Below are 15,824 nucleotides of genomic sequence, written 5' to 3'. Positions count from 1 at the left end.
AGGGATAGGCTACCCGCTCCAGTATTATTTGGCTTCCCTGGGAGCTCAGCTGCTATAGAGTCTGCCTGGAATGCGGGAGACCCTGGTTCTATCCCTGGGTTGGGAAGATCCACTGGAGAAGGGAATGGCTAACTACTCCAGTATTCTTGGGCTTCCGTTGTGGCTCAGCTAGTAAATATTCTGTCTGTCAATGTGGGAGACCTGGGTTCAATCCCTGGGTTGGGAAGATCCCATGGAGACTGGAAAGGCTACCTACCCACTCCAGTATTTTGGCCTGGAGAATTCCATGGACTGTACAGTCTGTAGGGTTGCAAAGAGTCGGACACAACTGAGCGGCTTTTCACATGGTGTGCCTCATACTGGAGCTGCGTCCTGTATTTCACATCCTATGTTTCTTTTTGGACAGAGAAATCTGTCACATTTGCACCAAATACTTTTCTTGCCTAGGATATGACCCCTTGGGGTTTCTTCAGTGTTAGTGGGCTCCCATCTCCACCCAGACCAGCAGGTGGTGGTTTCAGGTTTGGATTAGTCTTCCCTTTCCTTTGCTGTGTCCTGGAGACCTCTTTGGGGACAGCAGCCGTCCTCCCAGTTGTGGGTGCCCCCTCATTCCCAGCATCAAGGAAATAAGGTCTCTCCTGCAGGCGTGTAACGAACTGTCAGTTTGTCAGCAGAGCAGAAAGTTGCATTTGTACAGAAGTTTCGTTAATTGCATGGGAGGAGCATGTCTCTCCTTTGTTGGTTCAGTTTATTCTTTTCCTTCAAAGCAACTTGTTTTGCTGCACAGCTTACTTAGTTTTGCCTCTCACCGATGTCAATAGGTTGTCCAGCAAAATAAGTCTTTCTTAATAGTCTGTCAGCTCCTGAGATGTAATTTTTCAGGCCCCTTTCCCAGCATTCATAGCTGATGTCCTCAGGCAGAGAAAGAAACACTGCACACCCCTGCCCACCACGTGTGCGCTGCGTGACCTGTGTCTAAGTGGAAGCGACAGCAGAAGTGCGTGGCCTTGCAGGCCTGCCTCTGGACCTCAGAGAACCCCTCTCCGCAGGGTGGGTGGGCGGGCATGAAGGAAGGACCTTCTTTCTAACTGAAGAGACTAAAACTGTTGTACAGATGGGGACATAGCTGTGATTTTTGGGAAGTACTGCTGGTTAGTTCGCCGTGAGCTCTCCATTTAATGCAGGAAATATTGAAAGGGTCAGTTGAGGTCGTTTTGCACCGCGCTGACCCCAGAAGGGCTCCTGGAGCCTCTGAGCTTAATTTAACCTGAGACCAACCCCTGTGCCTGCTTTATAAGTGAATTCCTCCAGATAAAATTTTTGGAAAAGAGTTTTCACAGATGACTTCAGGCCAAACTCCCAGGTGGTCATTAAATGTTTCAGATGCTTTTATTTTCATTATATGGTTCTCCATATTCATATTTTAAATTATTGTCCTTCAGGATACCTAGAGCTTAGGGCTTCTCTTTTTTTTGATAGTCTTCAGTCTGGAATCTTGGCTTGTGGGTTCTGACCAGTTTTCAAACACAAGTGCTAAATACTCATGGGCATTTAGGGAAACAGGCACATGCAAAAACCAGGAAGCTTCTCAAGGGCTTTACATAATAACAGTGGAAGGAAGAAAAGTAATGAACATGTAATATATAAGTGATAGTTAACTAGAAAAATAAAGCTCAGTAGGTGGACTGGACAATGATGGGCCAACCTTGCAGGTGCAGAATGGGGTCCTGCCACCCAGCCTGTGGCAGAAGCACTGTGGGTCCCCCAGGGGCAGGCAGGAGGCTGGCTGATGGGGGCTGGGGTTGGAGGGCTGAGGGTCTGCAGGGGGCTGCCTGCAGGGTCCCCTTGGAGCTTTGTTCTGACTTGAGCCTGTCATGTCCCTGGGCAGGGTCCAGTTAGGAGGCCTTGAAGGGTTGTTGCTGAGAGCAACTGGAGGAGGAGGTAGAGGGGAAGCAGTTTCTGACTTGGATTTGCAGGAGAGTCAGCCGGGTATAGGCTATAAAATGAGAGAAGGGTCAGGGGTGACTGAAAGGCTTTCTGCTAGAGCAGTGGGACTGGGCAGGGGCAGGGGCAGGGGCAGCTCCTGGTGCTGGGCTTGCTTTCCTGCTGGGCCCTCTGGGGGTTGGGTCCTATTGTTGGTTCCTGGCTTTGGGATTCTGAGGAGGGAGTGGAGTATGAATGGCAGGAGGCCTGCAGGAGAGTTGGAGGTAGTGGAGGGGAAGCCTGCAGAGGTGGGAGAGGAGGGAGTTGAGGCCTGGAGAAGGAGAGATGTTAGGGCAGAGGAGAGCATGAACAAATTTACCTGCTCCTCCTGCCTGGGCCTTACAGCTGGCTCAAGTGCAGATTGGTCAGAAAGAGGGTGCGTGTACATCACTGGTGCTTGCCACGATATTTTGCACAGATTATGTTCAACCACCCCCGAGGTTCAGTCAGTCATTTAGTGCAGTTTCACTGTTTGAGAGCTACTGGTATGTCAGTTTGAGGCAGATAATTAACCAGGAGTCTTGTTGCTTAAGGCCAGCTAATGAAGTTCCTTGACTAGTGAGTGTTCACGGCGACCACATGCCTGGAGTATTTTTACTCCAATTTGTACATTGTCTAAGTGGCCTGGCCAGAAGGTGCTGTGCATCCCTGAACAGGTGGGTCTGCTCTGGGGGCCTCTACACCTCTGCCCCCGCACCTCCCCACTGTCGCCCCTGCCCCCCCCCCCCCCCCCCCCCCCCCATCAGTAATTTTGGCAGCTGTCAACATTTATCCGGCAGTCAGGACACTTTCAGGAGTGAAGTCTCATGTGGATGTTTGATGATTGATGTGTGGGGTCCTAGCTTGGCTTGGAGGTTCCAGGCGCTTGCACAGGCACGTGTGCAACAGGAGGCAGGTGGAGTGGCCAGGCACGTGGACATGGAGGCCTTGGTTAGTGCTTTCCTTGCCTGTGGTCCGCCTTCTTTACTGTCTGCCTGTGTGACTCCTCCACTCTCCAGCCGGTTTGCATCAAACTCTTGAATCAAACCCAGAGTCTCCTACTAATTCTTAAGAACCTCAGGTGTTTTTTTCCTTGTTAAAACCTTCCAACTGCCACCTCCTGTGTAGTTTACATTTCCCACTGCAGACGACAGTAAATTTTGACTGGAAAATATTGGCTTCCTTGTTTTTCTAACCAGCTTGATAAAGAGTCCAGTTTTTATGTGGAGAATGAGGGGACACAGGAGGGAAAATGAGGAGATGAAAAGGCTGGATCTGAAGTGACCTGGAGGGTTTGTGTTAGTAACTGGTTGGGAGGGGATCTGGTGGTGTAGAGGGTGGGCAGTGACTCTGGTCTGTTGGAGGTTGAATAAGGGATAAATGGACCCAGTTATGCCATGTTCTAGAAGAAATGGGGTCACTGTTCAGTATCATTCCCCATACTTTTTCCTCTTTCCGGACATTAATGGTCTCTGCCTTTTTGGTGAAGTGGGAAGAGTGGGAATTATGAATTCTGACCCAATTCCTTCTATAGTAGCATTAACATGAAGACTTTACACAGGTGCTTAAACTTACACCACACGCCATCTTCATAATGCGATGATTCAGACAAACTTTGGACTGTTTATGTGTCATAGTGTATTTAAACTTCTAATAACAGATAAAAGAGTCAAATTTCTGTTTGGAAATTTTACTTTGGGGATTTTACATAAACCTTTGAATTTTTATAACAACTTAATTGGAGGATAATTGCTTTACAGTGTTGTGTTGGTTTCTGCCACATAACAGGTAACATTTTGATTTTTAAGTTTAGAAATAATTGTTTTTCCTCCATCCTTATTTCCAGAAATAATTTCTTCATCATCACTAAAATCAGTTGTGAAAATCTCAAGGGCAGATTTCTAGAATACTTCAACCTCACGTCTGTCTTTTTGAATCTGCTTTTAATACTAATTTCTGAAAATTTTGTTCCAATTAGTAGTAAGATAGGCTTTTAGTTGCTTCATGGGTGTATAGTCATGGTCATTACAACATAAGCACTTGTATGTTTCTATTTAATGTGACTTTCAGCACTTGTTATCAACCCAGGGAACCTCCTCGTAAAATGATTCAATCGGTGATCTTCGCAGGCAGCCACAACTTGTATTGATTGAGGCTGTCTCAAGCTGTGTCTCTTTGTTAATTTCTTACCCCAAATAAAACCGTTGGGTGAGTGTCCTGTAATAGAAGGAACTTGATCAGTATTCATGTTCTACATAACTTGTTTTTTTAAAAAGTATTTATTTCTTTGTGACTGCACTGAGTCTTCATTGCCGTGTGCAGGCTTCCTCTAAGTATGGCGAGCAGCCGCTGCTCTTGATTTGGGCTGCACGGGCTTCTCGTTGCACTGGCTTCTCTGGCTGTGGAGCATGGGCTTAGTAGTTATGGGGCACGGGCTTAGTTGTTATCTTCCCAGACCGGGGATCGAACCCTTGTCTCCTGCACTGGAGCCAGCAGGACAGCCTCTGACTGTTTTGTGAGAGAACTTTGCTGAGGAGTCTCTCTCCAGCCCTGCAGAGCCACTCCGCCTGCTTCTCAGCCGCCCCGTCGCTGAAGCTCCCGTCGGGCCTGGCGCCGGCTCTGCCTTGGGGGCTTTCAGGTGACCAGCTGGCTGCTCAGTGTGTAGACGCAGAGCCTGCCAGGGCCAGTGGACCCAGGGTCTCAGAATGGCCGTTTGTTTATGTTTTTAAATTTATTTTTAATTGAAGTATTGTTGAATTACTGTGTTGGGTTAATGACTGCTGTGTAGCCAAGTGACTCACTTATACATATATGTGCATTCTTTTTCATATTCTTTTCCACTGTGGTTTATCATAGAACATTGAATGTAGTTCCTTGTGCTGTGGAGTAGGACATTGTTATTTCTTTGAAATGGATATCTGTCATTCAACACACACACCTTCCTGACACCCAGACCCACGTCCTCATCAGGTAGCTGAGAATCAGAAGAGGGGTTGTTTCTCCCCAGCCTGGTGAAGGGCCCTGCTCCACCAGAGACTGGGCTGGGTCAGCACCTGGGGACTTTAGACAGCGTGCAGACGGGTTCAGTTCAGTTGCTCAGTAGTGTCCGACTCTTTGCAACCCCATGGACTGCAGCAGGCCAGGCCTACCTCTCCATCACCAACTCTTGGAGTTTGCCCAAACTCATCTCCATCATGTTGGTGATGCCATTCAACCATCTCATCCTCTGTCCCCTTCTCCTCCTGCCTTCAATCTTTCCCAGCATCAGGGTCTTTTCTAGTGAGTCAGTTCTTCACATCAAGTGGCCAAAATATTGGAGTTTCAGCTTCAACATCACTCCTTCCAATGAATATTCAGGACTGATTTCCTTTAGGATGGATTGGTTGGATCTCCTTGCAGTCTAAGAGATTCTCGAGTCTTCTCCAACACCACAGTTCAAAAGCATCCATTCTTCCGCGCTCAGCTTTCTTTATAGTCCAACTCTTATATCCACACATGACTACTGGAAAAACCATAGTTTTCACTAGACGGACCTTTGTTGGCAAAGTAATGTCTCCTTTTTAATGTGCTGTCTAGCTTGGTCATAGCTCTTCTTCCAAGGAGCAAGCGTCCTTTAATTTCACGACTGCAGTCACCATCTGCAGTGATGTTGGAGCCCAAGAAAATAGTCTCTCACTGTTTGCATTGTTTCCCCATCTGTTTGCCATGAAGTGATGGGACCGGATGCAGTGATCTTAGTTTTCTGAATGTTGAGCTTTAAGCCAACTTTGTGACTCTCCTCTTTCACTTTCATCAAGAGGCTCTTAAGTTCTTCTTTGCTTTCTGCCGTAAGGGTGGTGTCATCTGCATATCTGAGGTTATTGATACTTCTCCAGGCAATCTTGATTCCAGCTTGTGCTTCATCCAGCCCAGCATTTCACATGATGTACTCTTCATATACGTTAAATAAGCAGGGTCACAGTATACAGCCTTGATGTACTCCTTTCTGAATTTGGAACCAGTCTGTTGTTCCATGTCCAGTTCTGTTACTTCTTGACTTGCATACAGATTTCTCAGGAGGCACGTCAGGTCTGGCATTCCCATTTCTTGAAGAATTTTCTAGACGAGTTAGAGCGTTCTTTTTTTTTCTCAGTTAGTTCAGAACTGTTCTCTCAGTTGTAACCACAGCTGGGTCATTGCTAGTTTGTCCTATCTTCACAGATTTCTCCTCGTAGTTTGATGGCAGGCATTTCTGAAAACCTTCAGTCACATTCATCCTTCAGCCTGGTTGCTCCAGGGCTCCTGTCTTTGGTCTTCTCTCTTCACGTCCTGGCCCTTCCTCTGCTGACCAAGCTCATTCTTAATTACTGCCGTCTCTACCGGGAATGGGGACCGCTTGCCCCCTCCCAGTTGTGATGCTCACCAAGAGGGTGTCTCGCAGCCTGTTGGCAGCCTCAGCATGAGCTGCGGAGCCCGGCACAGAGCACGTCTTTAGGTGCAGGGGCCTTTTCCCTTGTGACACCCCCTGACACGTGACCACGGAGGCCGAGCTGATGAGAGGGCCCCACACATCCAAGTCCTGTGTACAGTTTTCTGTGCTGTTCTCACCCAGGAGACCAGGGCGTGATCACACATGAACAACCAGGATATTTCCCGGCTTCGTTATCTCTGTCCCCTCCCCGCCCCCACTCAGTTTTTCATCAGTTAGAGATCCATTGTCTTGTTGCGGGGCTGGGGCACAGTATTAAAAATTGTTCCCTGAGACGTCCTGCTCTCTGCCTTCCACCTACAGTTGCAGCATCTCATGGACTCTGCTCCTGCAGCTCCCCTTTCACCCCCTCTGCCCTGACTCACTGTCGTCCTCGGCGTCTTCCCTGGGCTGGGCCTGGGACCGGCTCACCCTGGCCCTGTGTTGCTGTGGCCTGCACACCACGCCCAGATTAACTTCCAGTCTTGATTGTTGCTTCTCTCCCTGATTTCACTGGTTCCACCTAAATTAATTTCTAGCCAATCCAGTGGTGAGCAAGGAGTGGGCCTGCTTAACCCCAGGGTCTAGGGCTTCTGGCTGAAGTAGCTTACACATAAGTTGTCTGATGACATCTCGAGTTTTATTTTTGAAATTCATTCACATGTTTATGTTAAAAATAACATACCTTTCCAAATGATCACAAATTACAATTATGAAAACAAAACCATCAGAGGAAACCCAACTCTCTCGGAAGCTGTGACATGAGCCACACGCTGTGGGTTCCGAGGGCACAGTCTCCGTGTGAAGTCCAGATTCCGACCCTGGTCTCAGGCTCGTCAGCACCAGCCTCCTGGGCTGTTGAGATGCTCCCATCTCTTCAGTGCTCAGCAGTTACTTCTGTATTCTGGGGCTTGCCTGTGGGAGAAGATGTGTGTAACTTCAGAGCCTTTTTTTCAATATCTGAAGCCAGTTTTGGTAATTTATACCTTTTCAGACAAGCATATTCATGTAGGTTTATACATTTATTGCTTTGATGAGTATTTTTCAGCCTGAGGGGAGCTGTGTGGTCTCCTTTCTAGAAAGTTGCTCCCTACGTCATGACTGGTGACGGCTGTCGTGTGCAGCGCAGAGCTGCTGATACGGTGTGAACTAGCTCAGCAGCCTTTGGGATGAAGGTGATTTATACCAGGTTAGAAGCATCAGCTGCCAAAGTGCCAGGGGTGCCTTCTGGAGCCTGGGCCCACTCTCCAAGCAGCCTCTCTGAGAGAGCAGCTGGGATGGCCCTCGGAGGGCCTGCTTTGCACCTCCTTTGTGTGAGCACAGTCCTGGGCATGCATGGAAGCCCCCACCTTGACTGCGGCCCCCACTGCATTGCAGCTGGTCCCTGTGCAGGTGAGGGAGATCTGTGCCTTTGACATTAAGTGCAGCCAAGGTGGCTGTTTCCTCAGGCCCTGCCCTCCTTGGGGAAGCTCAGCGGGGTCTTTGTGCCTGGAGTGTGCAGGTCCATCATCTCCCTTCTTCCTTGGAGTTGAGGGAAAGTAAGTTGTTCTCTCTTTACCATCTTGTTTCACACAAGATAAAGAAGATTCGGGGTCTCGGGATTGGGTCCACTGCTAGAAGGCCCTGCGGTGAGCTTTGAGAGCAGAGCAAATTTGAGCGGTGCTGGCATGGAGGAGTTAGTGATGTTCCTGGACTGTCTCTTCGTTTGGGAAAAGTTTCCATGACACAGGCTCAAGGCCCCTACACCCTGACTACTCCCCGGCTCACCCTGGGGTCCTTTTCTCAGCAGCTACCGCCAGGTCCCAGGGCTGAACAGGCTCATCCCTAATGAGCTGTGACGCCAGCTGCAAGGAGGGCGAGCGTGGCGCTCAGGAGCCCTGCTTGGTTCCTTCTCGGGGATTTGCTGGTTGCTCCCCCCACCCCCTCCCAGAGCTTCTTGGCAGAGTTCAGATTCTGTGCTCTCAGCCCAGTGCCCACCGTGAAAAGGGAATACAAAAGGGGGTGGGGAGTGAGGAGGAGCGGCGGGGGCAGGGCTTTTGAAGCATGTTTAAAAACCCTGGTTGTCTTAGCCTGGGCTCTGGGCTGAAGGTGGAAGTGGTGTAGCTGTGAATAACCTGGATTTGGATGGAGTTTTATTGGCTCATGAGTCAGTTCAGTTCAGTCGCTCAGTCAAGTCTGACTGCAACACCATGCACTGCAGCATGCCAGGCTTCTCTCTCACCAGCTCCTGAAATTTGCTTACACTCATGTCCATCAAGTCGGTGATGCCATCCAACCATCTCATCCTCTGTCGTCTCCTTCTCCTCCTGCCTTCAATCCCAGCATCAGGGTCTTTTCCAGTGAGTCAGTTCTTTGCATCAGGTGGCCAGAGTTTTGGGAGTTTCAGCATCAGTCCTTCCAGTGCATATTCAGGACTGATTTCCTTTAGGATGGACAGGTTGGATCTCCTTGCAGTCCAAGGGACTCTCAAGAGTCTTCTCCAACACCACAGTTCAAAAACATCATGCAAAACAACAACAACAACAAAAGTCTCATGCATACAGGCCATGTATTAAAAGAAAGTTTGAATTTCTATTGTTCAGAAATCTGATTTTTGAAAAGACCCCTTTCTTCAGTCTGTTTTTTTCTACACACTGTCACTTGAGAATGAGATAACTGCAGTGCTCACATGTTATGAAGCATTCACTGTGCACCAGGCTGGTCTGGCTTTTATAAGTGGCACCTCATTTAAATCACCACAGCGTCTGCCTGGGATACTTGTAATGTGGCAAGTTCTCCCCCCGACCCCCCAAATTGTGGTCAAAGATACATAAACTCTACTGTGGTAACTGTTTTAAGTACAGTCTATAGTGTTAGTTATAAGGACACAGTCCAGTAGTGTTATGTGTAAGTGCACAGTCCAATGAGAAGGCAATGGCACCCCACCCCAGTACTCTTGCCTGGAAAATCCCATGGACGGAGGAGCCTGGTAGGCTGCAGTCCGTGGGGTCGCGAAGAGTCGGACATGACTGAGCGACTTCACTTTCACTTTTCACTTTCACTCATTGGAGAAGGAAATGGCAACCCACTCCAGTAGTTTCGCCTGGAGAATCCCAGGGACGGAGGAGCCTGGTGGGCTGCCGTCTATGGGGTCACACAGAGTCGGACACGACTGAAACCATGCAGCAGCAGCACAGTTCAATAGTGTTAAGTGTAAGTGTACACAGTCTGGTAGTGGTACGTGTCGCACCACAGCCCGTTAGTGTTAAGTGTACACAGTCCAGAAGTGTTAAATGTAAGTTAACATGTCACTGGCACAGTCTAGTAGTGTTACGTGTCAGGGTACCGTCCAGTAGTGTTACGTGTGAGTGTACACAGTCCAGTAGTGTTAGGTGTCAGGGCACAGTTCGATAGTGTTATGTGTCAGAGCACAGTCCAATAGTGTTAAGTGTAAGTGCACACAGTCCAGTGGTGTTGCATGTTAGGGCACAGTCTGGTAGTTTACGTGTTAGTGTACACAGTCCGGTAGTGTTATGTGTCAGGGCGCAGTCCGGTAATGTTAAGTGTAAGTGCACATACTCCAGTAGTGTTAAGTATATTCGTTTTGTTATGAATCTGTTCCAGAACGTCTCGATCTTGTAAATTTCAGACTCTGTATCCATTGAAGTGAAAAAATGTTAACTGATAAGCCAGTCCCCTGTTTGTTCAGCGGGATTAAAATTGCTGTCCTCTTTCTTCCCTGCTGTGACACGGGGCGCGGGGCCGTGAGAGCGGAGGCTATGCAGGGACCCTGGGCACCTGCGGCCGCTGCGGGGGGACAGCTGGGTCCAGCGGCAGCGCCACCGCCTCTGATGGAGCAGTGACTCTGCGGGTTGTGTCCTGCAGGGCCCCGGGGAAAGTGTCTCTCTCAAGTCACCGTGTCTGATTTGGTCTGTTTTTTCTAGGTGCTTCTGAATTTGAGGCACCATATTGTAGAAATATGTCTACAAAGGAATTTTGTGTATTGTGTGTTTCGGTATCCTGTGGGTGACATGGGAGGCAGGGTGGGACTTGTATTCATAAGAGTTAAAGTTCTACTCAGAACTCACATGGCAGATACTTCAGGCCCACCCGCTTCTCCTCGGAAGAGCGGGCTCAGCATCCCTGGTGTCTGCCCAGAAGAGCAGGCGCCCTGTGACAGGTGTGCACATCCCGGCCACGCTTGCCCTCGGGCTGGCACAGTGTTTTCACGCTGAGGCCTTGGCTTTCGAGGTGTCCAGGGCCCCTTCCGTCTCAGGGCGGTTTCAGTTGTTTGTTTCTGTTGGTCAGTATGCTTAATAATGCTTGCGTCACGTGACGTTTTCGAGGCGTTTACAAACTTAGGAGCTTTTGAACACAGAATAATAAAACAGAAGAATTAAAATATCGAGCAAAAGACCTTCCCTGTATTTCTAGTAGACGTGGACCTCCCCTTGTGTACACTGCCTGCTCCTCAGTGTGGAGGTCAGAAGCTGGTCTTTGGTGCCCTTGGTGCTTTTGGACCCACTTACAAGACCCTCAGAATCTGGTTCTGAGCTGGCCACACCACCAGCAGAGTGGACCCTGGGGACTCAGCTTGCACAGCAGGTGGACAGCCTCTGGGTGGACCGGACATGAGCCTGTGTCCTGGGAGTGGTGACTGTTCACTGTGGGAGCTTGAGAAGGAAAGGGATAGGATCCCCCAGATGCCGGCTGTCACCTCTGTTCCTGTAGCTCCTCAGTGAACCCTTGTTTAGATTATGTGTGCCGTCCCTGCCTAAATCCCACTGCCTGTCCCTGGGATTCGCCCCCCAGCCCCGCACGGGTAGCGCCTCACAGGCTGTATGCGCACAGAATATTCCAAGTGGCATGGTTCTGAAGAGCTGTTGCAATTGGCTTACTTGTTGAAACTCTTCAGTAAATGAATGCTTTCTGATCAATTACATATCTGCTCCTTTATACGCCTGCATTAAAATAGAAAGCATTATAGCCTGTTTACATAAGTTAGGCCCTTTTGTGACTGTGCTGGCATTGACTTACACACCTGATCTTAGCCAAAAGGCCGAGAAGCGATGGCACTGACTTACAAAAAGAGGTGTCTGCCTGTACAGATGAAAGAATGGAGCTTGGTAAGAGCAGTAGGGGAGGAAACGCCTAGAAAACCAAAGAGCTGCACCAAGCCAGAAAGGACAGTGCCGTGCTGGGTGCTGGTGGCGGGGGGGAGGGCCGCTGGCGGCGTGTTGGGGGTCTGCCTGTGTGTCTGAGCTCTCGCCCCTGTCTCCGCCTCCTCAGGAGTTAGAAGCAGCTCTCCACAGAGATGACGTGGAGTTCATCAGCGACCTGATCGCCCGCCTGCTCCAAGGCTGCTATCAACGAAGGGACATCACGTGAGTAACCCCAGTCCTACTTCTTCTGGCATTGGAAGGAGTAACCAGTCCTGGTGATGTTTCGTGTCTCCTGGAGCACACCTGAGCAGATCATCGGCTGAGATGTCCAGTGTATTCACATGTGGTTCCGGGCCCTGCCTTTGTCTGCTTTTGCAGCTGAGTTTTCATTTTATTGTCTTTTTTCCACTCCCACAAATCTATAGCCATTATTCTCAGGTCCCCCAGCTACCACAGCCACATGGATGTTTTCCATGTGGAAACACACAGTGTTTTCCTCTCAGTGTAGGCCTTACTTTCTCATCTTTGTTTCCAGTATTGGTAAAATGATGCCTAACAAAATGAGATTCTAACTGTAGTTCTGCCCTTGGGTCTGTGTCTCTTTTTGCTGTGAACAGTAGCATCATTCTGAGATGGAGCTTCTGGGCCTCTCACACCTTAGCCACCAAGTACACATGTTCCCTTACGTGTGAGACACGTAGAAACGTGGAGCTGAATTTTGTGTCTGTCGGCAAGTACATGCTCTTCTGCTCAGGTCTCACCCCCTGTTTCCAGGGACTCAGTAGCCACTCTTTTTATCCTGTTCCCCATGGCACTGAACTGTGGGACACTTCTGGGGAGCAGAGACTGGATGGGGTTCCCAGTCCTGGTCCCCCTGTCCAAACAGAAGTTTGGGACGTTACGGTTTATAGTTTTCAGACAGTTAACAAAAGACGATGTGTAAAATATTTCTGTTGTAGTAAGTTCACTCTTAGGGGCCTGTCAGGGCTGAGTCAACATGTGGGTATAACGTGAGAGAGGGTGATGACCTGCTCCGGCATCCATCGTGGTGCTCAGCCGCCCTGACATGGTGGGGGTGGTCTCCTGGTGCTCTGTGAGTGTGCTGTCCATCCCCAGGGGCATCCAGGCTGTCATGCTGAACAAAGAGCAGAAGGAAACGTATGCCTTGTCACTCAGACCCGATGAGGAAGGGTTTGCTTTTTGAGCTGTAGCTTGAGAGTTTTTGTTTTTTAAGCATTAAGTTTTGTAGTCATACTGTGTATATAATTTCACTTTTTCATATCTTGCATTTAGTTATCATAACTATTGTTTCTCTAAATAGGATTGTCAAATACTCCAATTTAGTAGATGAACATTTGTGCCTTAATGCTTAACTCTTATAAACATATTTCACATAGCCTTGGACATAAAACCTTGTACACCTAGTGAATTATGCTCTTATTTAAAATTTCTGAAAGTATTGTCATTCAGTCAAAAGAAAGGCCCGTTTAAGATTAAAGAAATATAGAACTTCCCTGGCGGTCCAGTGGTTGAGACTCCATACTTCCGCTGCAGTGAACATAGGTTCAATCCCTGGTCAGGCAGCTAAGATCCCATATGCTGCGCTGCAAGGCCCCCCCAAAAAGACTCAAAACAATGCATTTCCAGGCTGCTCATTCCAGAGGTTGTTTTCTTTCACCTATGACTCATCAGTGTCCAAGGGGCCCATTTGCCTCACCTCGCTCTTTGTAGGACAGACGCCCTCAGGACCGTCCGTCCTGGTCCCACCACAGAGTGTGTGCTCTGGCCACACAGCAAGTGCTCTGAAGTCTGCAGAGCCCGCAGGTGTTTGAGCAAAGGGCCAGGGAACTGAGTCTTCACATGGGTGCTTCCCAAGGCAGAGCCCAATAAGTGGGTGAACGCAGGAAGGACAGACCCACTCATGAAGTGCAGGTGGGAGGGTTGTGCCTGTGGCTTGAAGCCCTGGAGCAGAGCCTAGGGGTTGCAGAAGGTCCCATGTGGTTCAGAAATGTGATTGGTTTGAGCTGCAGAATCTTGGCCCTATTAAATTTTGGTTCATTGCCACCATCTAAAATGAGACTTCATGATTAAACCCCATTCTGTAGCCTTTGGAAGTCATCTAAGACACCTCTCAGCTGGAGGGAAGACAAGGCCCAACCCCAGCTGGGGGCTCCTGTCGCCTTGGCTGATGTCATTGTGCATGTGTGCGGCTTGCATGGCCCACCGCCACCTTCTTTCCCCACTCGTCTCTGTATGCTCAGCCATTCAAGGAATCCAGTGGCCACAGCACAGCAGGAGTTGGAGCCCAGTAGGCCTTGTAGGCTGGGTGACCAGTTTGGAAGTGTGGTCCCCAGGGTAGGGAGTGCTGGAGACTAGGAAGGAGCCAGTGAATGGATGAGGCCTGAGGGGCGAGGCGAGCACGGCACAAAGGCCTGTGAGGCCGTGAAGGTGATGACCCAGGGCCTCCAGCCTGGCAAGCTGTCCGGCTCACACCTTTCCTAGTCTACTGTGCACATTTGAAGTCTGTACTGAAATTTCCTATCACATACTTAGGCCTTGTCTTCACGGGTGTGTTGGCGATGATCAAACACAAGAAATACTTGTTTACAGTTTGCAGAGCTGCCTGCTCATGGGTTCTGTCTGTCTCTTACAGCCGTGTGCTGGCACCCGGCCTCTTAACATTAGCTTCTTCCTCGTGACAGCACTGTGTCAGTTACTCCTAAACAATTTCTTTTGAAATCAGATGTTAATTTATTTTAAAAAACAAACAAACAATTGATCCTAGTCAAATGTCCCGAAATTTCAGGTGGTGGTGTAACCGAGAGCAGAGAACTTTCCCTTTGTGCCAGCACTGCTTTGGTGACTTTTCTGCTGTTGAAGGAAACTGCGAGTCTCTGAAGGACTGGAGGAGCAGGGAGCCTTCATTTCCCTTGTGCCCTCAGCGCTCATCATCACCCTGTCCTGGGGGGCAGTGTGGGGCAGCATTGGTCCTGTTCTGGGCTGGTCCAGGGAGGCAAGTGTTGGTTCTAGCCTTCGTCAGAGCACACCTGTGATATGTCACAGCATTTCAGAAAATATAAAGTGTTTGTGTTTAAAAAAAAAAAAAATAGATGAGTATACTGAAACAAAAATATTTCTGAATGGTGAAGTAAGTTTGAGATCTGGTTGACCCAAGTTGAATTAACTAGTCTGAAATGAGGCTTCAGCCTTCTAAAAACTTGTTGATGATGGTGTGTAGTAATACACACAGAAAAGGCACATTCCTTACTCTGCAGTTCAGTGAATTTATGCAAACTAAATACACCTGTGTGCAGTGATCACTCAGACAAGGAAGCATCACAATGAATTTTACCTTTTCCACTGAAAGGAACTGCCCGAAGTTATTGTTACTCTGTCTCTCCAGTGGTATCCACGTGCATTTAGAGTGAATTTGCGCTCAGTATTCTCAGAGGCTTTCTTTTCATCCCACCCTAAATAAAGAGTATTTTGTACAAATAAACGCTTTTCTTTCCTGGTTCTAAGACTAAGCTATTATGTGGAGCTAAGAAAGGGCTTCCCTCATAGCTCAGTTGGTAAAGAATTTGCCTGCAATGCCGGAGACCCAGGTTTGATTCCTGGGTCAGGAAGATCCCCTGGAGAAGAAAACAGCAACCCACTCCAGTATTGTTGCCTGGAGATTCCCATGGACAGAGGAGCCTGGCAAGCTACAGTCATGGCATTGCAAGAGTTGGATACAACTTAGCAACTAAAGAGAGAAGAAAGTTCCATCATCTCTCTGTGTGTTACTTGCCTCACCTGTAAAATGGGAATGATAAGCATACCCATTACTAAATTTTTTTTTCCCCATTACTAAATTTATTTAGTAATAATAATATTTAGTCAGATTAAATTATTTATGACATCCTTAGAGCAGTCTGGAGCTTTTAGTAGCAGGGAGAGCAGTGCTTCATGGCTGATCCTGGATGTGGGTGTTTACTCATTTACTCATTTATTTAAGTAGCCAGCTAGGTAGCTAGCTAGCAAGCTGTGCCGTGTCTCAGTTGTGGCATATGGGATCTACTTCCCTAACCAGGGATTGAACCCAGGCCCCCTGCATTGGGAGCGCGAGTCTTAGCCACTGGATCACCAGGAAAGTCCCTGTGGCTGTCTTTTAGAGGTTTATGGACACTGAAACTTGAATTTTATATTATTTTTGTATGTCATGAAATAGTATTTTTTTTATTTCTTTTTTCTCTGAACTTTTAAAAAAGAATGATTTTTACATTCTTAGCTTA

At 48.3% G+C, this 15,824-nt stretch overlaps 1 protein-coding gene across 1 annotated transcript in view; it reads left to right on the top strand.

Annotated features, from left to right (window-relative positions):
* Nucleotides 1-15,824, top strand: part of LOC122680565 (cat eye syndrome critical region protein 2) — a 116,170-nt gene that overhangs the window by 63,216 nt on the left and 37,130 nt on the right. The window contains exon 2 of the mRNA XM_043882093.1: nucleotides 11,678-11,772. Within this exon, the coding sequence (XP_043738028.1) occupies nucleotides 11,678-11,772 (95 nt within the window). The remainder of the gene's footprint in view (nucleotides 1-11,677; nucleotides 11,773-15,824) is intronic.

This window comes from Cervus elaphus, chromosome 22 (assembly GCF_910594005.1).
Source record: "Cervus elaphus chromosome 22, mCerEla1.1, whole genome shotgun sequence".
Classification (NCBI taxonomy): domain Eukaryota; kingdom Metazoa; phylum Chordata; class Mammalia; order Artiodactyla; family Cervidae; genus Cervus; species Cervus elaphus.
The sequence above is the reverse complement of the archived record's forward strand: the minus strand, read 5'-3'. Positions and strand labels throughout refer to the sequence as shown.